Source organism: Drosophila ficusphila, unplaced genomic scaffold (genome assembly GCF_018152265.1).
Source record: "Drosophila ficusphila isolate 14025-0441.05 unplaced genomic scaffold, ASM1815226v1 contig_414, whole genome shotgun sequence".
NCBI lineage: Eukaryota > Metazoa > Arthropoda > Insecta > Diptera > Drosophilidae > Drosophila > Drosophila ficusphila.
The window spans coordinates 10,977,771-11,002,431 of record NW_025064328.1 but is presented as its reverse complement, the minus strand read 5'-3'; the positions used below and the strand labels follow the sequence as shown (position 1 = coordinate 11,002,431).

Below are 24,661 nucleotides of genomic sequence, written 5' to 3'. Positions count from 1 at the left end.
TTGATAAGGTGATTGTTTTTCATCACACGACTATGATTTTTTGAGTATCAAGTTTTTTAACTAGTCTTGGTTCATAAAAAAATGTTCATTAAAATCGGACAACTATATCATATAGCTGTCATATGAACAATAGTCAAAAATATAAAAAATTAATAGAAAAGTCGTCGTTGCTTCGTTGTTGTTTAGCCTTTGTGTATTCTGTTCGAAATATTTGATGACTGCAAGGGTATATAAGCTTCGGTTTGCCGAAGCTAGCTTCCTTTCTTGTTTTTTTTAATTTATACAAAATATATATACTTTTTTTTCTTTAAATATTATTAGATTAGTTCTCAACTTTTTGATTTAGCGCTGGAAAAAGAAATACTCATATATTTTGGTTGTGTGACAGCCAAACAATATTAGAAAATATATGTATAGATAAATGCAGGAAACAAAAGATGTTGCAAGCCAAAAGGTCAAAGTTCAACCGCTGCTCTTTGGTTAATTCGATTAGTAGTAGAGACGATTTCTCGATTTCTCTGTGGACAGGAGATGATTATGGCGTCTTTTACTCGAAACGGAGGTAGAGGAGAGGAGAGAGGAGAACCCGCCCCCCTCACTTCAAGTTCCTATCCCTTTTACAAGCCCTCCCCCTTCAGCATTTCGGCGGAGGATGAGGAGGAGCCGCTGGCCACCACTGCCGCCGCCACATGCTGCAAGGCCTGCTGCAGCAGAGCCTGCTGTCGCAGTTGCTGGCGATAGTAGCTGCTGGTGGTGGATTCATCCATTAAATGCGACGACTGCTGCGGCGGCAGTTCATCCTCGTCGTCGTCCTCGACTAGATAGGCATGCTGGTTATCCTCATCTCCGGCGGCTCCTGCTGAATCGTCCAGCATATCGACAAGATCCACAATCTCCGGCTCCGCCGAGTGCTCTTCCCCGTCGGCAGATGAAGCTGCCGCCGCAGCTGCTCTTTGCTGGCGCTTAAACAAGGATCGCATGGCAATCTCCGGATGCTTCTTGCGCACATGCTGACGCAGGTGATCCGCTCGCTTCGTGCGATGTCCGCAAACGGAGCACACCATGCTCTTGCCCTTGCCGCACTCCTGGCGCAAGTGACGCCGCAATGTGCCATGTCTTCGATATGTTCTATAACACTGCGGGCACGTGAAGCTCTCCTCCTGCCCTCCACCTCCAACTAATCCACCTCCTCCTCCTCCGCTACCATTTCCACCGGCCAGCAATCCATGAAAGTGATCGAATTGCGGGGCATGAAAGTGGTGCAACGAGGATCCCGATCCCTGATGATAGTCATCGCTGCTGCCGTCCATCAACTCCAGATGCTTACTGCCGCCATTCAGATGATTCTGCTGACTGGATGAGGAGTCGTCTATCAGCTGCAGGCCTGAAATTTGTTTTTGTTTGTTTGTTTGGTACTTTCATATTTTCTCAGATTCGAATTTTCAGTTTTTGCTATAATTTTCCTTTTGCGATTTTTTTCTTCTGCTCTCAAAACGTTAAACGTTAATTTTTCGGTCAATCATGCTTTTTTAATTCATTATCAAATGTTAAGTTTTTTGGTTTCGTTTTTAGTTGTTGTTTATTTTTCAAGGCAAAACAAGCAATTTGTTATTTGGAGTTTTTTTCAAAATGCCAGATTAGTTTCGAAAGCATTAATATTATCGTTGTTCTTGTGGTAAAATTAATAAATTAATTTCTGGTTTGCATTAAACAAAAACAAATTTCAAACAGGCAAGTAGTTTGTATATAAAAACAATTGCACGGCAGCATGGCAAAAAAGGGTCAAAAGGAGCGGGCATTTCGGGTTAAAGGTTAATCGTAGGAAGAGAAAAAATAGTCGGAAGGGATTGATAGAGAAGAAGTCGGAAGCCTCAAGAAGATAAGATAAGGATATGTCCCTTTGTTTCTGTTCATTTTTTGTTGTTAGGATGTGTGATTTATGAATAAAAGATCTTAACGAATTGGGAAATATATGTGTGTAATGCTTGAAAGGTGTTTCTGTTTGTTGGGCAAGCAAAAATAATAACATATACAGATAGATATGGCTTTATGTGATTGGTTGATCTTGGGACACGCTCGAAACGACAAGGAAGAAAGTAGTTCCCAGGGTTTAAAAATATATATGAATAATATATTGGCATCGTATGCTTAAAAGTTTCGGTTTTTTTTTAATGGCTCTCTTTTTCGGATCATCAGTCTAAAACAAATATTTGGTATTGTGCTTCTTGACTTTGCAATGGCGATTCAGCGAGTCCTTGCGCTTGAATCCCGCATCGCACACCTGGCACCGGAAGTTCTCCAGCATGCCGCACTCGAACTCCAGGTGCCGTTTCAGTGCGGACAACCGAGTGTACGCATTGGGACACTGTGGACATTGCAGCTTGCCATCGTCCCGCATATCCGCATTGCGCGCCAGATTCGCCGCCGATCTGCTTTGCATCGTTGGCGGTGGAATGCTTTTCTTGGTGGAACCACCGCTGCTGCTATGGTTTGCTATGGTTTTCCTCCTCCTCGATCGCAGTTTACCACGCCGCAGCTGCACCACCGGTGTAACCACTGCAAGTGGCGGTGGCGATGCAGGCGGCGATTCAACGGCAACGACGACGGGCGGCGGCATTTCGCTGTCATAGTAAAACATTTGATTCAAGCTCAACTCGAGCAGACCTGCAATTAAATGTTTGAGCAAAGAGCAGAGATAGAGAATCGAAACACACAGGGAGAAATTTGTTCAAAGAAACAGAGAGAGAGAATCGGAGAAAAAGCAGCGAGCAGCCGACAGACAAAGCTTTAAATTTCAAACACACAACTTTCAAAAACCACAAATCAGTGTTGCCAACTAAACTATTCCTAAGCACCTAACTTATTTAAAAAGTCCTCAAAAATATAATGGCTTTTAAAAATAAAGTGCAGCAAGTTAATTAAATTTTTTGGAAATTAAAAAAAAATATTCGAAAATACTTCTTTAGCAATACAACAGACAGCTGATTAATATATCCTTATCGTCACATTTTCAATATAGTTATAATTGTTATTTTATAATTATTTTTCATTTATAAGAAGAATTTAAAGAGAATAACAGAAGTTGTAGGACCACAACTACTCTAGCCAATTTTAAGCGTTTTACATACAAATTTTCATTTTCTACAGAAAAACCTAAATTCAACATTCAGTCGAAGATCTACAGTACATGTAGGAAGCATGCATATACAACACGTAAAACAAATGTGGATTAAGAAAAATTAACTACCATCTCAAAAAAAAAAAAAACATTCTATTCTATCACAATACTTGGTCTTGAATATTATTTTCAATAGTTTGTTGGCAACACTGCTGATTTCCAATCAATCACTCAATCCTCTCTAAGCCACCTCACCTCATCACCTCAACTTCCACTTTTCTCATGATCCGAGAGAGAAGAACGAACCACAGGTTGAAATTCTAACCCAAGTTTATTGTTGTTATCATGTTGGGTGTAAGTATGGTGTGTGGTGTGTGATGATATGGTTGGTTGGGATGGTGTAAAGTACGGGGGTGTAGTATTACATCGATTACACTTATTTCCTACTGAACTACGAATCAATCCCTCTTTAGGATGCCCTTGTGCACATAGTAGTAGTGATCTTGCAGCTTGAAATTATAGTGGAAACGACGGCCGCAAATGCGGCAGACGTACTTCTTCGGCTGGTTGCACTCTTTGCGCATGTGGCGCGTCAAAGTGCCCAGGACCTGGTAGCGTCGTCCGCACGTCAGGCAAACGTAAGGAGCACTCGCCGCATCCGTGGACTTAGATTTGGATTTCGATGTGGATGCCGCGGCGGAGGATGTGGATGATGTGGTGGTGGGAGGACCATCTCCACCGCTGCTGGTGGCATTTCTAGAGGAAACGATAAGCGGGAGGGGAAAAACAGGTCGTCATATCATCCTTTCACGAAAAGATGGAGAAGCCAAACGCCAAACAGCACCAGATAATTTACCTGCGCGATGTGGAGGAACTGGTCGCCATCACCTTGCGCTTTCGCCTGGACATCGTGTGCGTTGCAGCGGTGGATGTGGCATTTGACGTGGCCCCACTGGCAGTGGTGGCCTTTCTTCGGGCCAAACGCTTTGAGCCACCACGCACCGCCGTGATTCTGGGCACCACCATTGTGTCTGCAACCAATGGACCCAAAAATCAAGTTTGGAGAGAGGGACGGAAAAAGAAAGTATGATATTGGGGCACAAGTTGAAGGAGACAAGCAGAAACAAATGAAATAACAATCGACAACCTTAGCTAAAACCCTTTAGTTGACAGAATCTTATTCACTTAAAACGCATGATCAAAACTATTTTATTTTATCTCATTTATAATTTCGTCTTTTCTATAAAAACATTAAAAAGGGTATAATTACAACATCGAGACGCATAAGCAACAACAAACATACAAGAAAAATTTGTAAGGTAAAATACGCAAGTGCCATTTTGTAATATGAATCCATCCATAAAATATTTAAAATGATCTCATGATTTTGTCTGGCAATATATCTTAACATTTTTTTAGCTCCATTACTATCCTTGCAGTCGTTGAAAAAAGCTCTTACTCTATGATTTATTCTTTATCTTAGATTGCAAGATAGTACAAATGCAGATTGAAAATTTTGAAATGGTGAAAAGAAAAGCAAAGTCAAAAGGTCCCGATAAAAGGCAAAAACCAACTACAAGTTACTTAAGGTGGAGCAAAATGTTTGCACATAACTACATAATAGAAAGCTTACATTTTATTCCAATAACACATATGTTTAGGGTATATATAAATCTATGCACAAACATACACACACACATGGACAAACAAATAAGCAAGGACTTCAAGTAAAAAATTGTTTTTGAGCTTGTCGTTGGCTTGATATGACAAAAGCTCTGGGGACTCATTGCAAGTTACACAAAAATAACGCAGCAAAAAAAATATCACTCGCTGCCCGACGACAGTGCCTGATTTCTGTGTATGCGAGAGCGCGCCTGCAAATTGGGTCAAGGCCATGCAAACAGCTTTCAACTGGGCCAAAACCAGAAATAGGGAGGCAATCAGCGCATCTATCGGCAAAAAAAAATTCAACTTTCAAGTTTAATTACGCACGGCAGGAGGGGAAACGATTGGGGAAAACTGTGCAATCTATTGCATAATAGTTTCATACAGTTTAATTCTGAAGTTTCTAAAACCAGCATCGCATAATATATCACTATTTTCCAAGTTTAAGAGAAACAACAATGCAGTAGAAGCATTAAAACATACAAATTTAAATTGCCAGCATTATAATCAAGTATAATAAAATCCTCGAAATTGCTCTCTTACCAACAAAAACTTTGGTTATATAAGCTTAAGTCATGCAAGATTATAAAGACCCGCTCTTAATGAAACACTCGACCAAATTCAAGTGGCTTTTCGAACCCGTATCTCACACATCCAGCTAAGCAGCTTTCAGCGTTTGAAGAAATACCCATCGAAAAAGTGCCAAACCTGATTCTTCATGCGACCATTAAGTAAAAGTTTAATGGTTCAGCCAGCCACCAGCATCGGATCGTATCATCATTGAGTTTACACGGATGCAGCACGAATTTTAAAAATAGCCAACGGAGAAGAAAAACAGCGAGCAAAAACAAACAAAAAATCAAGCAAACGAGATACATTCACAGAGATATGAACATTAATAATATTGCTTCATTCTTCAGCCCGCTTCGCCACCCCCCACACACTCATGTGAACAACAATGCTGATTAAACAGAAACAAAAAACTCACAATCTCACACATAGAAACACATTATAATTTAGCCGACCTTGAACTTGAACGAATGCCTCCTCGGCATTGTTGTATCATATGTTGTTTTTGCTGATTAACAATTAACAGAACGGGCATAGAAAGCGAGAACCGACAAAAAGAGGGTGAATTATAGAAGAGGAGGAGATAGATGGAAGCATTCGACGACTACGGTTTTGTGGATATCAAAATAAGACATTTTGTAGACACCTCACCTTGCTAACGAGCAAAACAAAGCCTTTACAAATTAATTGGTCAAACAAGATTGTGACAAAAAAAGGGCGGCGAGAATAAAAGACAAAAACAAAGCAAATAAAACGAGCTTTCAAAGCTTTCAATGTGTTACTTGCGATAGAACAGGTAAAAGAGAACGCATTTTGGGAAAACCCCTTGAGATTGCTTAGGAGAAATATAGTAGCCCCATTTGCGCATATGAAATATCATAGACGAATTTTCTTCTTTGCCAAATGAGCAGTTCTAATAAACATATTGAAAAACGGATATGAATATCGAACAATAAAAACACTAACTAATTAATACAAACCAAGAAGAATTATATTTCCATAGATCTACACCAAAGCTATCATTCAGTTCCCTTGTAAATAGCCCAAAAACCGAATTAATTTCTTAAAAACTTTGCTGTTTGCAAAAACATATTCTAAAATTGAGAGAAAATACAATTATGCACCTATCAGTTTTTTCTCATTTGTGTTTCGTAGACTCTTTTAGACAAAGCACCCCATGGCTTTGTTGCACTTAAAGATATATATGTATAGATCGTGATCGATGGGGTTTCGTACGAGATTGTGTTCGGTTTTTGATGTTTGTTTGGCAACGCTTCAAGCAATATCGAGAAACAAACGCCAAACGCAAAATGAAATTTTAAGTAAATTATATATACAGTGTATATTTTAAGGTGTACACTTAGAAATAAATCGGAAGAAGAGAAGAAACTGGGAGTTACACTATAGCTTACCCTTGGCCCATCGACTCTTTCGAGGATAAATAGAGCGCCTCTTGGTTTTTCTTTTTTTACACATTACCTGGAATCGCTGAAATTTTTCTTTTTTTTTTTTTGTTGATGAAAGATGAATTTTGATTTGAGGAGGGGAATAATTGGTGATACAGGGAAGGAAACAAGGAATAGGTGTTAGGATCGGGCGGAATTTATCGGGGTCCAAAACAAAAATGAACTTAAAATATAAAATTTACTTCATTTTTGTATTGCACTCCGCCCAACCGATACCGTCGAGCGGAGCATACTCACCTGAACACGCACCTGAGATATCCGCGCTGAAGTTGGATGCTTGCTGGGATTAAAGTTGGATCTCGTCGAACTGCCCAAAGCTGCGATTGTACCTCACCATCTAGGATGGCTACGTGCTTTGTTTTCGGCAATGACTTGAGACCGTCTGCAGCTGATCCTCCTCCGAAAGCGACGATCCTTCGGTCCAAGTTCACCCTTATTGGTCATCAGTTCATGTTTACACTTTTCACTTGACTTTTTAAAGGTTTTTTTTTAACGACAACGTACATCTTCTGGTTAAGGAAAAGTTTCCCAAACCTAATAGATGTAAAACCGGAAGATAACGTGCGCGCGCGTAACGTAAATCGGAAAGCTTACAAGCTAGCTTTAAAACTAAAACAAATTCATAAGGAAAATAAACAAATAAAAAAAGTCCCGTCAACCAAAATAAAGCAAAATATATATGTATATATAGAGATAGTACTAAATTACAATTTAAAACTGCATGCGTATTTTCATAATAATATGTATAAAGTAAAAAAAAACTGTGTAAAAAACATTAGCACGCGCTGAGAGTTCTAAGAAAGAGGACAATCAATATGAAATGGCACAAAAGTATAGTGTGACAAATGAAAGATTGAGTGTTTTGTTTGCGAATGTTCGTGGGTGTAGTGGTAAGGGTTATGCTCGAAAAATGCAAACAAAGTTAAGGCGAACAAACATAATCGAGTCTTGCTAGAAGTGTGGCCAAACTTTGCAAAGTTTTTGACGCGACTGTACTGAGAGAGCTTTCTTCGTGGGTGGAAAAAATACATGTGACAGAGCCCTGCACACTCACACAAACGTACTACACACAGATTGGCACACGCACACACAAACAGCAGCTTAGAGATGGGGGACAGAGCGAGCGAGAGAGAGATCATAACGCACACACATAAAAACACTGTTGATACGTAAATTTTAACACTAACTTAAATGATAAGGGAATTTCTTTGATTTTTCTGCCTAAATTGAAGCTGCAGTGTGAGTGAGTGTGGGGTGTGAGTAAGTGAGTCAGTGTGACTATGAGTTATGAATTATTTCTATGGAATGCATTTTCTTTTTCTATGCTCTGCAGCTAACGGCTTTATGTTGGAAAAAGAGAGGAGTACAGAGGGAAGGGGTAGAGAAAGAGATATAGTGAGAGGGCGAGCAACTAAAAAATGTTGGGAATATCGAATTATGCGAATTATATATACAGTAAATAAAGCAAAATTAAGAGTTAATCAAACACCAATTGTCAAAAGTATTACGAAAATTCAACAACAAATGATCATACATAGAATCATACATATATATATATAGAAAATGGTAAATGAGAATGTTAGGGGTGGTAGGGTTTTGTGGTATATAGCAATTATATATGTTGGTGGTGTGTGAGTGGTAAATGTTTCTCATTTCTTTTAAAAGTGTGTGTGTGTTAAAAAATTAATCATAATAAATAGATATGTACAAAAAAAAGATTACTAGTTATACGAATTATGTGTGTCGTAATTAAAAAATTATTAGTTTTGTAAAAAATCATATTAAGTAAAGGAAGAGTTTTTAAGTAATACTTTCAACTTGCACAAATTATTCTTGTTTCGGGTTAATTTATCTGTGACGAAGTGAGAGGCGCAAGCAAAAACAAAACTTGCCAAAAACAACAATTCTTAATTCTTATAAAAAATCACAAATCAGAGTCGTAAATTCTCGCTCTTCTACATTAAATTTCTGTTTTTGCATTTGTTTTGTTTTTCCCTGTGCCAAACTCTTGTTCACAAATCTTGTTATTTTGGTATTGTTTGTATTTGTACTTTTTCTTGTTGCTTGCTTTTTTTTTCGTCTGCTATCTTGTTGAAAATTATATTCAAAATATTCTACGTTTCTTTTTATGTTATTTTTTCTTCTTCAACGTTTAAGAGCTTTTTTCGGAGCACGACTTTTGTAGTGTATATTAAAATTGTAAAAAAAAAAATTAAAAGAATGTATATTTTTTAAATGTTTGTGTGGTAAAAATGGAGTTGTGACCTTGAAAAGTTAAATTTCAATACTTTTATCTGCATTTGCATTTGAATTTAAGCTTGTTTGTTTGTCGTGCTCGCTGATTTGAAAAAACATCTCGTCTAAAAACTTCTAGGCTAAGCTGTACTTTTTGCTTTTTCATTTGTTCGTAGCTCATATAATCGAGTTCAGAGGCAACAAACACTCACCTTGGGGATCCCGTTGCTGTGCATCCTGTGCCATAAGTCCAAGTTCATCCTGAGATCTGTCGTGTTGTTGCCATGTTGCATATGCTATTTATTGAAGATGAAAAACGATTTGTTAGCTACTGGAAAAATCAAAAAAGAGCGGGATCTGATGGAAACTCACTTTGACTAGATCCTTCACCGCCCTGGCTGGTGCCGGCCGTCTGGTCCAGCTCCTCCATTGTCATGTCCTCCTCGTCTAGTGTCAAATCCTCAACGTTCTCATCGTGCGCATCGTCATCGTATTCGGCCTTGGGTTCAATAACCATTTCAGAGCCCACGGATGACACGCTGTTGTCTTTGATCTTTTGTTTGTGATTCGACGACGATTTGTCCACAACGCTAGCCAGCTGCTTGACCACAACTCCGGCATGGACGGCGGATGCAGAGGCGGAGGCGGGATTGGGTCCACTGGCGGCGCTTGCTCCGCCAACGGCACTGCCCTCATCCATGTCCTCATCATCGCCCTGGACGCCTTGGGCGCCACCTTGGCTCTGGGCTTGTACATTCTCGGTGTTGATGGCATCGCTTGTGGTCTGCGCCTGCTGCAGATGGGCCTGTTGTACGGCGGCCGCTGACGCAGATGCTCCGCTCGCTGGAGCGGCTGTCGAGGATGTTAGTTTAGCGCTTTCAGTCTTTTTGGTAACGTTGGTGCTGGTCAATGGCTGCTGTTGCTGGGTCGACGATGCTTGGCTGCTGGTTCCGGCTGCCGGTCCGCTGGCCAACTGGGTGCTGACCAAAGCGGAGACGGCCAGACCGGCGCCTGTCTGCTGGAGGATTGACTGATTCGAGGCGGCGGCTTGCAACACTGATGAGTTGGAGTTGTCGTGGGCATCTGTAAGAGAAAGAAACACAACATTAGTTACTGAAATTTGTGTTACACGTCAAACTACAAACACCATTGCGACTGAATTGTACTCTTGTTGTTACATTCTGTTTACTTTCAACTGTATCATTTTCTTCGAATGACTTTTCGCATTAAAATTTAATATTTGATTAAATTAAATTTAATTACTCATCATTTTACTTATTTAATTAAAATTGCGTCTATAGAGTGTTCTAGATTTGGTGGTTTGTTTTTCGCAGTTTAATAAAAGATAATCCTAATCGCTTGACAACTCACCATTCTCCATGCTGCGACGTCTGACTTTTCGACGCCGACGCGACGGACTCGAGGAGCCCTCACGCGAACCGGACACATCACCGGATGTGTCCAGCGCTCCGCTGGTGGCCAAACGTGCCCGCTTCGTCTGCTCAAGTGTGTAGGCACCGCTCAGCTTGCCACCACGATGATGCTGTGGTCCAGAGGATTCTGGCTTGGGGGCCGATCCGCCGCCAGTGCGATTGTCCGACAGACCCTTGATTTGCAGCGATTCGGCGGCCTTGAGCAGGGCGGCCAGCTGATCCTGCGAAATATTGACCTCGCCGCGATACATGTAGTCCATCATGGCGCGCAGCTCTTGGTACTTGACATCCTTGAGTATAAAGATGGGATGCTTGTCGTACTGTTCTTGTAGTAAGGTCTAAAGAGATGGAGGATTTTTTTTAGTATAAAATTTACTTTAAATGGGGTAGCTTTAAGACTTACAGCAAAGTAGGGACTGCATGCTGACAGCACCACCTTGTGGGCCTTGAGAAATTTGCCCTCGGCGGCTAGCGTGCAATCGACTAGAGTCTCGTTCTCCAGCAACGTGTCGAACACGCTGATCAGTGTGCTCTGGTGGTTGTTCCACCGCAAACAAAACTGCTGATCGTCATCCATTTTGGTATTTTGGGTGTTTTGGATGGGGTTGGGTTTTGTCGGAAATGGATCCTGGGGGTTTTGGGCCCACGTCCTTGGGGCCGGGCGTTGAGCCTCCTCTCTCTGATTTGCTGTTTTTTCGCCACTCGCTTGCTGATTTATTTATATGCACAACTTAGGAGTACAGTGGGGTGGGCTAAACAAATAAAACTGCTTTCGCCTTTGGTTCTTCTTGTTTTGTTTTGTGTGTCAGCAGTTATGCTGCAAAGAGAGGGAATAAAAAAAGAAATTAGTAACGCGAAAAAAACTGGCAATAATGCGGCCCAAGGTCAAGTTCATGTTTAATTTCAGCGCAGCAATAACAATATCTTTCATCTCTTTTCCACGCTTGAAATTTCAGCTAGAATTTTTATTGTTGTTTTGCATTCACAAACACACTCGCACAAAGAGACATACTTATATTCAAATTTTGCACAGCGAAATGCAGTTTTTTTAATGTATTTTTTCGAGCGAGTTTCTGCTTCTTGTTAATTTTTCAACTTTGCTCTTTCCAACAACACACACACGGTTTAGCTCAAAAAGAGAGAGCTAACGGATTTGTGTTACAGTTGCTGCTTCTGCTTCCCGACTGCCTGAGTGTTGGTGTTGGAGATCGATGGACACGATAAAATCCGAAGAGACTTCGTGACGGCCGAAAAAAAACGGAAAAACGAAGCATGAAACATAAAGAGGGGAAGTTTCGCAGTCGGCGTCACTGCAGCACACACACATTTATATGAGTGCGTGTCTGGTCTGGGTTTTTTTTCTCCGTTGTGGAAAATTTCACAAGTAGACACACAGACGAATATTTATGATGATTTTCATTTTTCCCCATCATCAGCACTCACACACACTCGAATAGCTCACTGATAATTTTTAAAGTTGAAGTGTGGAGCAATCGTTTCAGTTTTTTATGGTGTGCGCATTTAAAAATAGAACGTTTTTCATTAGAAGCAGTCAGCAATCACACACACAAACACAGGGCCTGCCACCCATCATATAGATATGGGCGCTTATTTCACAATCTCTCTCGCCCGCGATTATGCTCCACTTGCACAGACACAAACTCAGCAGCTAAAACACTTACTGTAGTGTGTTGTAAATAATTAGCACTGCAAAGGTTGGTTTTCCTATTCTAGCTCCGCTTTGCCGTTGGACGAGTGTATGTAGAAATTTAGCCAGCAAACCGCACGCGTCGCGATCTGCCGCACAACGCAGAGAACCAAACAAAAGCTCCGAGCGCACAAAACGAAATGAAACCGAACGAAACGACGCAAATGAAACGACGCAAATGTGACGGCAGCTGAGCGACCCTCGAACGACGCCCGCTGCTCTGCTGTGCTCTCTCGCTCTCTTGCTCTCACCAATGGCAAACGAAGTTGCTGCCTGTCAGGGTGTCGGAGCGAGTAAGAGTTGAACGTCATTCTCTCTCTGTCTCTCCCGTTTGGGGGCACGTTATGAAATTGCCAAGTAGGCAGCGGGAGAGCGAGGCAGGTAAGCTGCGACAGCGACGTCAACGGCGGCAGAGGAAAAAGGAGCCCAAAGGAAAAGGAGAACTGCAGCAGCAATAATCGTGCCAAAGCAAAATAACGGGAAATACACAAACACCAACACAGACAGGTAGCGAAAATTGGCTGGAAAACGCTAATTACTTTGATTTTCTGGGTATTTCGATCTGTTTGCTAGTTAATCTGTTTTCAAAGAGAAAATGCATGAAAACTTTTATAACTGTGCACTAAAAATAAAACCGAAAGCTAACTGTTCTTTGTGGCAGGAAGCGAGAGAGATAGCTATATATATAAAACTGTGTACGTGACTATAGGCTCCCTTTTTAACTCCCCTTTACGTTTTCTAGTTTCAGTTTTTCTTTTCACTTTTCGCCAGATCCAAGCGCAAAAATACTAGACAGAGACAACAAGGAAAAGAGAGGGAGTTAGGGAAAGGGAGAGAATCACCCCCAGGGGAGACCCAAGCCACGCACCGTTAGGCGGAGGGATCAGTTTTTGAGATTCTGTTATACACACACATGGTTCCACATGGAAGGAAGGTGCAAGGCATGCGCACAAAGTACACATAAAGAAAAGTTAATATTACAAATGATCAATTGAATGGACTGTCACTTACTCTAATGACATATAGCAAGTTACTTCAGTACCCAACTGTTGGATATTGGGCCAACAGTTTTAGCAGAATAAGTTAAAATTTAGTAACCTGCCATTTATCCTGATTTGATCTTATTACGAATGTTATGTTGACCTGCTTTTTTCCGTGTAAAAATCCGATAGCAAAGCTGCAAAAACAACAATATGTCTTACCCCAATGATGATGCATTGGAGGGGTTTTCCACAAACAAACACACGCACACAAAGCATACACAAGTCGAGACAAAGAGAAGTAGGTAAAAACTGCAGGGAGGCGAAAAAGGATCTCTCTCGCTCTCTCCCTCTTTTCCCTTTGGCAACGAATGACGCGCGCTCTTTGCACATTGCAAGGTTTTATTTTTGCGCAGATGGTGGAGGATTATGAATTGGGATCCTGTGACCGAAATGAGCGAGAGAGTTTGAGTTTGTGTGCGTGTGCGGGAAAGTACAGTTGGTCTCAAAAGGCTGGCACTTCTTTGGGGTTCAGTTTTCCCAAGAGAACCCACAAAAGATGTACTAAATATGTTCGGGGGTGGAGTAATGAGCAATCGGTAATTGGAAACTGAGAAAGTCTGTGTTGAGGTCTACTATCAAACGATGTCCAAAATGTAACGTTTCACGTACGGAGCATTGTTAGCGAAAATCTCAACTGGCGTTTCCTTTGGCAACTGCATTTATAAATGTTTAGGCAAAAATAAATCCAAAACACTATGAAAACTGCTGTTGCAAATGGAATTATGAATGGTGAAATTATGAAAATGTTTATCGACAGATAGGGCTCTATACTTTAGTAAACTCTTTTTCGCTCCGAGAACCTTCTCGTAAAAAGGATTATGTGTTGAGATCTACTATCAAACTACGTTCAAATTATTTAATTTACGAAACGTTGTTAGCGAAAAACTCAACTGGATTTCGTTTTTGCAACCGCAAGATTGTGTGGAAAATATTTAAATCATTTTCCAAACTTCAGTATAAGCGAGCTGCTCAATCAGTAACGGTATCATTATGTTTGGTATTTGTAATGAGATCTACTATCAAACTACGTTCAATTTATTTATTTTACGAAACGTTGTTAGCGAAAAACTCATCTTTAATTTGTTTTAGCAAATGCGGGATAGCAAGAGAAATTCGTTCTCCAACTTTTTTATGAGCAATTTGCTATGATCCCTAAAAAACAATTTGTATTTATTTCATTTTGTGTTGAGATCTACTATCAAACTACGTTCAAAATTTTCATTTTACGAAACGTTGTTAGCGAAAAACTCAACTTTCATTTAATATTGCAACCACTGTAGTACGAAAAACTGATGTTTATTTATCGTAATTTGATTTGGTTGCACTAGGCAAATAATAAAGCGAAGAAAAGGATTGTACTTGTTCCTTGACATGGATTGATTGGATTAAATTAAATTAAGATAAGAACTACTGCTCCTTTCCATTTGTTATAAACTTGTTTCAGTTATCAGCTATTGGGTGTTTTCAGTAAGGCTTCATTAATTCAGGATTTAATGCCAACAGACTTTTTGAGTGCCAGATGGAAAGGAAAATGGGATGCATCTGTGGGATGGGGAGCGGATAATATAAAGGATGTCGGCGATTTCGGTCCCCTTTTTCTAAGCACGCGCCAGACGGTTAAAAGGTAAACCCCGGGGAACCGGTTTCCACGAAAGTAGGAGGATGAGGGAGAGGTTCCTCGTCCTTTTTGGTTCTGGTTTTTTGGGGTTGCAATCAACCCCTAAAGTAAACCGATCCCCCCTCTTTACGTTCTACGTATATTATATGTATTCTTCCTCCTTTTTTTTCGTCCTGCCGGCAGATGTTGGATCACAACTGTCGTCCCTTTTCTCGCACAGGAAGTGCCGCCAAAAGTCTGGAGCCCCTTGGAGTAATGAAAATTCTTGGTCGGCAAGAGAAAGAGGAGAGCTCTGAACTTGGGAATATTAATGGGGCTGGTTTTCAACATTTCCAAGTTGTGTCTGTGTGTGTGTATGTGTGTGGGGTACTGTGCAAAAGTCAAAAGAAAAACCGGTTCGCACAGAATATACAAGAACTGTGCCATTTCGAAAAACGAAACGGAGGAGCGGGTGGTTCGCCGTTCTTGGTTGGCAAGTCGGGTTTTGTTTGTTGGTTTAGAGATCCGAGATCCGATCCAAACCGATCTGATCGCTGGCAGAAAAACCAGTTTAAGAAACTCATTTCATTTCACATCGCAGCCAGAAAAATCGCCATGACACACACACACGCACACACACACTTAGCCAGAAAAACAAATTTAAAATGGAAATAACTTAAAAATAAGAAAGAGGGAAAGAACGAGTGTGTGGAGGCCAAGAACAAAATATAAAACTTCCCCCACAAGATTTGCATAAAGTGGAATCTTTTTCTGCTCGACCGTTTTTGTGTGTGTGTGTGTGCGTCTTTGCGAGACATAAAATTTGTATATTTACGACGTAAAAATAAACTCGACGACGACTCTCGCACTGACTTTCAATAATTTAATTTCTGGCAGCTGAAAATGTTGCTGAATAGCAACACACACCAATGAAACTCTCTCGGTTCGAAGCCCAAAAAACGGGGGGAAAAAACACCTCTGAAAACCCACGTAGGCGTCTGTCGCTCATTTATTTATTTTTACACCCTTTTAGCCCGTCGATTTTTACCATGCACACATGTAGCAAAGCAAAGTGAACAGGCTTCAATCGAAGATTGAGAAAAGCTAAATCAGGTGAACGGCAGCGGGATCGCGGCAAAATGAATCTGCGGACCTGAGTCAGCATGGGATCGTCCGGGTAAATTACCCAAAATCTGATTAGTTATTATAATTTCTAGGAAAAGAGTAACGTTTTTCCCCAAACACTGCGAATGTCATAATGAAACTAGTCTTAAGTTATAAAAAGCCTTTGATGTAAGAAGTTTTTCTGTTGAACAGCATCATTGTGTTTATGTTTACTTTTATGTTGTTTAATTTATAATAGTCAGAATGATAATGACAAATGTTTAGATTTTAGATTCAAATGTAAACCCATTGTAAAGACAACTTAAAATTTTTTTATTAAAGTGTATTGAACATATCGTTTTCCATTTTCACACTTCTTTTTCTTTCCTTTTCCGCTTCGCTCGTCTCTGTTCGGCCACAGAAAATGTCGTTTTGCCATTAAAGCAGCGAAAAATGTATAAAAAAAAAAGTCAACCACAAAACTTGTTTTCTCAAAAAGCTATTTAAAGTGAATGTTAAGGGCTTGTTATGCGCGAATGTATCTGTATCTGTAAAAGTATCTGCCACTGCAAGTGTTAGTGTGGGAGCAGAGGAAGTAGGTGCTTTGTGTATGGGTGAGGTTTTTCTATATCTTGGGTTCGATGTAGATTTACCACGCTGATGATGTCGTTTTGTTTTTTTTTTATAGTTTTTGGGCATATTGAGTTTGTATATTCCGCCTTTTTTAAAGGTTACTAAAATACGACTGCCAATTATGGAATGTTGGCAATCAAAAAGTAGACTAATTCCTATTGTTGACACACTAATAAAAAATTACATGATTTGGAAATTTAATTATATAATGTTTAGGAACTCGACTTCTAATCATTGTGATTATGAACAATTAATTTGTAAATTGGTAGAAGTGTATGTTACCTTTGATGCAAATATTTACAACTTTTTTTAAACAGATTTATTTTAAACCAAGCCCTTTGTTGCAAATATTTGCATGTTTTGAAAACAGATTTATGTTAACGGTTTTATCCTTCCTTTTAACCAAACTACTCCCATTTTAAAGCTGGGTTGTATCCAACTAAAAGTTATTAAATCCCCACGCCACCTCGAGTGAAAGTGAAAAAAACTAAGCCACCGAAAATAATCAACAATAAACAGCAAAATAAAACGCACAAAAGTTCAATGAACTTTTTTGCTAATGGCCAAAGCGAATAGGCAAATAAAAACTAACAAAAATAAAAGTCGGCCAAAGAGCAGGCGGCGATAACGGCCGCTCATTATATTTTTCTTCCTTCGTTTTATTTTTTCTACATTTGTTCTGTTTACTGTAATAACAAGAATAGTAGAGAATAGGCAAGAAAAGTGCGACTTTTTATTTTGGCACGCGCGTGTGTAGGTCAGAAATCCACTACAAGGTCATTGGTGTTTCGAAAAAATCTGATGACTTTAAAGAAATTTCAGATATAAATGGTAAACAAAGAATAAAAGCAAGAGACCGAACCAAAAAAAAAAAAACAGTTTCGGATTTTTACACTTGTTGCGCAAAAGCTTTTTATATCTCATTTATTATTGTTATTATTCTGCACATGTGCGTAGAATGTAAACAAATGAAACTTTTGAAAAAGTTGCAGGTGAAATTTGGCAACGTCGCAGAATTTTGTACGAAAAGATTAGGCGACACGAAAATATGAAAAATGGAAATGTGTAAACGTGTCGAAAAGAAAACAACAAAAGCGGCGTAGCAAAAGTGTAGCACACAGTGGAAACAAAAATATGTGGCGATGCGAGAGGAGAGCGGACAGCTCTCTCTTTCTCACTCCCTGTCTGTCTCTCCCAATTTTCTAAGTGTGTGTGAAAAGTGCAGAGAGAAAATTTCACGCTTGGGTTTGTTGTTGCCCGTTTTTTTCGTGAACAAACATAAAAGCGAACGAGGGAGTAAGACAGAAAGAGCGGGGAGCAGGAGAGAAAGGAACGGGAGCCAAAAGAGCGAGAGAGCCTAGCATTGAACAAAATATTTTATGTGTGGGGGAAAAACCAAGATGGCGGCCAACAAGACTTTGGGAATCTAACGAAAATAAAAAACGTGCTTTTTACTAGGAGTTCTAAAATTGCGTTCATTTTCTTTACAGTTGTTAAGTTAGTTGTTTACTAATCACAATTATTAAGCTTTTTTCTCCCTAGTTTCCCCAATAAAAAGCTTATGTAACTCTGCGACACACTCACACACACGTACGTGGATGTGTACTTGTGGAAACTATTTCCCACTGCAACACTTGACCTCATTTGCATGGAAAGTGAGCCACTGGCTGTGTGTACGTGTGTGAAAATTAATGAAAATCGCCCGTCATTTACTTCAGCGTTGCATTTTGCGGGAAAGCTCGCCCTCTCTCGCTCTCTCCTTCGCTGGTAAAAAGCTTTCTCCTTCATAGCGAGCATAGGGAAAAATCGATAGAAACACCACTGGAAGTATCGATTCGATATGTAAAAACACGCACACAGAACCACAGGCAAAGTACAGTTCAAATCAAAGTTCTTACTGTATTATTTAGCGATATTTACTATGTTAATATTCAATTTTATTATATACACACCGAAACAGAATCACAGGCAGCACGTAGTCGTCAATAAACTTTGCACATATCAAATTTTGGTGTTGCTTTTCCAAGCCATATATATATATATATGTACACACACACAGCACACACACGATAACGCGACGGGGAAAAGCAATAAAGTTGAATTTATTTTTACTGTATGTGATGGGGCCCAGTATGCATGTGTATGTGTTTTCCCTTCCCGCTGCCCGTGGAGCAGAAAGAAGAAGAGTAGAGCAGCAGCAACGCACACCACACAGAAAATTGCGGACGCGCGGACTGAAGAAAAACTGACGACTGCGAGGGACGCGACTTTTCGGCTGGCGCACGGAAAGTCCACAGAGCGACGAGGAGCCGAAGCACAGCCGAGCGCAGAGTTCGAAACCCGAAGCGGGCGAATGTGAGTGCGAGTTCGAAAAATGAGTTGACGTCGTCTGTTTGTGTTCCCTTCCTCTTCCGAGCTGTGTGCTTTTCGTATGCTTGCTTTGCCGCGCAGAGTTGCCAGCCAGAGTTGCCAAACTCAGAGGGCAGATCGACAAAAGATTAACTCACATAAGATGTAGTCACATGTGAAAATGAAACAATTTGCAGTAATTTAATGTGCTTACCAAAGCCACAGAATAGATCTTGTAAAAAGCCTTTACGAATTGAAAATCTAAATTCTTTAATTTATTAGGAACAACTCAAAAATATGTAGTCAAACAATAGTAAAGTTGTAAGCCTAACTAAATTTTTAACCGAACTTTTAAATCGATTAGTTATATTAAATAGAAAGAAAATCTTCAGAATTGTCACTGTGTTGCCCTGTTTGGCAACTCTGGTTTTATGTGGCGGAGTTCGAAAATATCATTCGCATTAGTTTTTTTTTTTTTTTTCCCCCATCGGGGGGCGAGTTTTTGTTGTTGCTTTAGCTTTTGTTTGCTCAATTTTTTTGTTTTTCGCAGGCAAAGCGAAGCCATAATGTTCGAAATGGTAAAAATTACCGTTGCCGAGCAAGCACTCTTTCTCTCCTGCGCTCTTCCTCCCGCTCAGCCGTTGCACTTGTGTGTGCGCGAGGGTGATGGGAGATAGTTTTTGTGTGCAATGCATTTCCCACTAAAAAGCGCAAATTATATTTTGTGCACTCTCCAAACGCTTTTATGATCGGGTGTTGATTTATTTTTGACTTCCAGCATGACTTCATCGCCTTGCGTTTTCTCTCTAATTTTGTGTAAAAATTATGTACCTTATATGTACCTTAATTTTTAACGGTTTTCAGTTCTAGGCAGGAAAATTAACATTCCTGTGCGAAATTCTACACACGGCAAATGCTCTAACCAGTTCTAATTGATGCGAGGAGTGTCTCTGGCAAACATAAATTCTAAAGATCTTGTGGAGCTTTGCGCTACATATAAGTTGAGATTATCCCCGCATAACATCACGTCGATTGACAATCACTCACCTCAATTTCCCTTGGAGTTTCCATTTCAACTCGGTCACGTTCTCCTCTCTCCCTCTCGCCCACCCTCGCACAGAAGAGGCGGCAAACACTCACAAACACTAACTTATTATTATCTATCCGTTTTTATCTAACTGCAGTTGAACTTTAATTATAATAAATTATAGTTTCACTCGACACAAAAATGTATTTGACATCACTCAGTTTTTGTGTGATGGGGTTTTCTTTCGCGACACTCCACTTAAATTTATGTAATGCGCACAGCTTTTTAAGTTACTTATTTGGTTGGTTTTTCTTTTGTGGGTGGGAAACAACGAAACGAGCGGAGCGACGACGATTTTATTCCTGAGAGTTGCCGTTTGTTTCTGAAAAATCGCTGCAAAAAAGTTCGAATAAAAGTCGAAAGAAGAAATAGGCTTGCGTGTGTGTTCGTGTGCGAGAGCACGAAGTTTCTGCTTTTGTTGTTCTTTCTGCTGCATTCGAAAATCCGAAGATCGTTCGTGCGCTAGAACAAGTGAGTGCGAGCAGAACGGAAAGAGTCGACGATACAGTTGATTGCTTTTTGCAACAGTCTGTTTGAAGGGGGACGGGGGAGAAAAGAGGTGGTAAGAAGGGGTTGTGCCAAAAGGAAGTCGTGCTAAATGAAAAGGCAAAGAAAATGTTGTTTTTTTTTTATGGCTCATAAGAAAATATGGTATGTACATATGTATCTACATTCATATGTTTTCGGAGTTCTATGTACATTACATACATATGTACAAGCTTTCTTGATCAAAAAATATTGCAAAATGTGAAGAACTCTGTTATCTTTATGTTTATCTTGCAAATTGGGATATAAAAACTTGGTTTGGAAAACTTTTTTTGAACATATTGGAGAACAAAGTTAATACAAGAAAAAACAATTCTATGCATTGTATGTACATACATATGCATGTACATATAGTACTTACTATTTCTATAGTGATTTTGTTTGTGTGTATATACCGATCTGAACAAACATACATATGTAAATGTACAGATGTACATACATATGTTTAAGTACATTTTATTTAAAATTTGCCTTTAAAAAATCAATGACAAGTCGATTACTAAAAATGGTTAAAGTTATTCTGTGTAAAATTTCATTCAAAGTAGATTTTAGGATCTTCATTTACCACAATATAATGATCTCATCTTGCCTGCAGAATTAATAAAGTTGAATAAATTAGCAGCTAATGCAGAGGTAATTTTACTACAAATAAAATAAATGTAATTAACGAAGAAGAACATATTTCATTAGGCACCTGTCATTATTTTTAGCGAGGTAATTAAAATTCCCGGTTGGGGAAGTAGAAAGGTGTCAGGAAAGATTTAACTTTCAATTTATGGTTCCACTCTTTTTTTTGCATTTTGCCATTTTGCATATCTGTTTGTTTTTGCCAATTGCTACTTTCTAATAAAATCGTCAATGTACAAGCATACCTGGTAAGCACACGGCGTACATTTGTATAAATCTTTGTCCAATTTTTTTCTGTCTTGCATTAGTAATTGCCAAAACTTGATTTTGATGCTTAAATAAAAATGATTACTTGAATTGAGCAAATAAATGTACATATGTATGTACATACGTATGTACATACATATACATATGTGTATAAAAAGCCAAAATTACACGAAAACAAGAACAACTCTAATGCTGCTGCACTGTAAAAACTTTAATAAACATATGTATGTATATTATCAATATAAGTACATACATATGTATATACATATGTTTTTAACAAGAAAATACTGATATGTACTGTATGTATTTAAAATCTTTCTTAGTACATGAGTGAAATTACAAAATAAAGTACTTTTAGATTTTTGGCCATCTGGAAAAACATGGTTAAATTTATTGTTGCAGTGTGGCTCAGTTGACGTCGTCGCCCGCGCAGCAGCTTAAAAAAGCTGCGCTTAAAGAAATTAACAATAAAAGTTGGAAATTTTTTTAACGCTTTTTTTTTTGAGATTTTTTTGGCTCTCGAATGACGAAGAAAATATTCGCCGAGAGAAAGAAGAAGCAGAGGAACCAGAGTTCCAAAACTCGTTTGGCATTCGAAATTCCAATATGTGTGTGTGTGTGTGTGTGTGTGTGTGTGTGTGTGTGTGTGTGTGTGTGTGGTTTTGTATTTTTGGCAACACTTCTACGCCGCTCGATTGTTGTTGTTATTCCCGCCTGGCAAAGTGAAAATTTATGCCGCACCCCGCTCGAAAGAAAAAAAAACGACAAAAAAGTTGGAGTCCGTGATTTCACACAACACAACAAAATTCCAATCCATTTCAAAGCCGCCAACAAATAAACAAAAGTCAATATGTAATTGAATTTTTTCCGCCGTTGCTTTTGCTCAACAATTTTCGTCGAACACATTTTTGTGGCTTTTCTTTCCACACACTTCGTTGTTTGCCCATGTGTGTGCGGTTGTGTGAGGTTGGTTGCTATTTTTGATTTCCATTATGATTTCGCGCCGCTCTTTTCACAGCTCCCAGTTCCAATTCCAATTTCGATTCGGATTCCCATTTTTGAGCTTAGCTTCGTTTTCATTTCGAACTCGAAACAGAATTAGCATGCATCTCTTTTTATATCGCTCTCTTTTATTCTTTGTCGACCGATTTTCGCACAGAGAAAAACTCAAGATAAGGTTTTCAGAACATAGAATTAAGAGTTCGGTTCGAAGCATGGTTATCATTTTCGACTTTTATTTAATTAAATTAAATACTATTTTGTATTTCAAAGATGAAATTTAGTTTGCAGTTATATTTTCCTTTCATAATTTTTTTTCAGTGTCCGAGTGATGGATGGGTCTGTGCTTTTCAAAGAATGCTCGCTCACAATCGGGAAAAAACCCCACGAGCCCCCTTGGTCAGCTTCCCGCTCCCGAAAAAAAAGTGGAGAGAACACTAAAATCGAGGCTGCCAAAAATATTTGTTGTTAATGGAACTTTCTGGTTTTCTTTCGCTGGCAAATTTAAATTCTTTTCTTCTTATACTCATTACTTTTTGGGTCACCACGAAAGAGGGAGATAGAGAATTGGTTGGTAACAATAGCGAGTTAATCCGAGTGAAAGGAAGCCATCGTCCGCCAAACTCCCCCCTTTGGAAAGGTTCAACATCATCATCATCATTATCAGAATGCCAACTGCGCACATTTCCATTCCCGATCCGCCCAAGATTATCGATTTTCCAACAACCCTACGAACACGAAAACCCATTAGAGAACCGAAGGGGAACGAAGCTTTCAATACCCCTGACAACTGATGTTTCCATGACAGCCGCGCGTTTTCGATGCGAACGGATGCTGTTGATAAATACGCTGGATTATGCTGGGAAATATTAAACTGTAGCTTTCGTAGGGTTTTTATTAAATTCTCTTTCAAATATGAGAGTTTTAGGGAACACACTCTGAGCTAGCCACTATTGAAAATCAAAAAAAAATTTGTTGATCATCTATTGATGTTCTAAAAATGTACAAAAAATATTATTTTATGATTATGAATTTTCAATTAATGAAATAAGATTTTTTTGCAAACCAAGCTTTTAAAAATTATGATATCCCACATAGTGCGTTAAATAAACTGAACTTGCCAATTTTGATCTGAAGGGCTAGCAAGCTATTGACCTGGAGATAAGATTACAGTGTTGCAGGGTTATCATACAATTGCCAAAAAAAATAATGTTAGAATAATTTTTGCTTTAAGAAGCTAAGAAAAGTATTATTATAAATTGAAATAATAAATATTTCTTAGAAAACTAAGTATGTACTTCCTTTATTTAAAATTTTTTAAAATTTGTATGCACCTTTCTATTATTCTGACCTCTCTATGCAGGTAAAAACTGTGTATTAAACTGTAGGTGAACAGGATTTATTAATATTTCCATGATATTTTCTTTCATAATTTATGAACAGTTTAAATAAGATCGCAGGATATAAAATGGACTTGATTGTTAGCAACTCGTGTTACAATAACTATTATATTCAGAATATATGAATAAGTTATGTATTATGTATATAAGATTTAAGTTGGCAGAACAATGCCACAATTTTGCCAAACCCATCATAGGCCCGAAAATAGCCAAATCCTGGGAAAAGCACTAATACCCACTGAGCTGACGCAACAAAACTCGTTGCGAGGGGTGGTGGGCGGATGCCTTGGGGGGTGAGAGGATGGGAGGATGCTCTGGGTGGTGGGAGGATGGGAGGGTGGTCGCTCGGTCGCATGGTCGGGTGTCTGGCAACGACAGGCGTTACATAGACCAGAAATCGAGCGAGCGGCGGCCAAGCATGATCCCCTCCGACCGCAGTTGCAACCCTGTTTACCCTCCATCCCTGCCAGCGGATGTTGCCGCTCCATCCCTCGCGTCCCTTTGCGTCCCCTGTTTCCCATTTCCTTTGGGGGGTTGCTTCGGAGCAAGGAGCTTTTACCATGTTTTTTTTCTCTGCTGTCTTGTGTTGCGCTGCTGCTGCCAAGGACCAAAAAGCAACCCCTAAAAACCCCGAAAACGGGGGAACGACAGCCAGATCACGAGCAGACGGTCGGCGGGTGGTCGAGGATTCGAATTCGGGAGGGTGCGAGGGTGGTGGCACTGTCCTCTTTTTTCCTTGGGGTGGAAACCCGCCGTACACACACACTGGACAGATCCTGCCGCCAGGGGTTGGTGGTCCCATTCGGTCGGTCCC

General features: G+C 39.6%; 1 protein-coding gene across 18 annotated transcripts in view; it reads right to left on the bottom strand.

The window, feature by feature from the left end:
- Nucleotides 1-20,328, bottom strand: part of LOC108096512 (longitudinals lacking protein, isoforms F/I/K/T) — a 63,457-nt gene extending 43,129 nt beyond the window's left edge. For 3 of the 18 annotated variants that reach the window (XM_017198135.2, XM_017198137.2, XM_017198129.2), the window contains exons 1-5: nucleotides 18,525-18,830; nucleotides 10,891-11,304; nucleotides 10,426-10,825; nucleotides 9,427-10,137; nucleotides 9,267-9,350 (exon numbers count right to left, since the gene is read on the bottom strand). In XM_017198135.2, coding sequence (XP_017053624.1) covers nucleotides 9,267-9,350; nucleotides 9,427-10,137; nucleotides 10,426-10,825; nucleotides 10,891-11,064 — 1,369 coding nt within the window. In that variant the 5' untranslated portion in view covers nucleotides 11,065-11,304; nucleotides 18,525-18,830. Of the gene's footprint in view, nucleotides 1-265; nucleotides 1,385-1,586; nucleotides 2,665-3,430; nucleotides 3,875-3,974; nucleotides 4,150-9,266; nucleotides 9,351-9,426; nucleotides 10,138-10,425; nucleotides 10,826-10,890; nucleotides 11,305-12,169; nucleotides 12,336-18,524; nucleotides 18,836-19,968 lie in introns of those variants that run through there. The other 15 variants (XM_017198140.2, XM_017198138.2, XM_017198139.2 and 12 more) reach the window with 11 other exon arrangements.
- Between the last annotated feature and the right edge of the window lie 4,333 nt (nucleotides 20,329-24,661).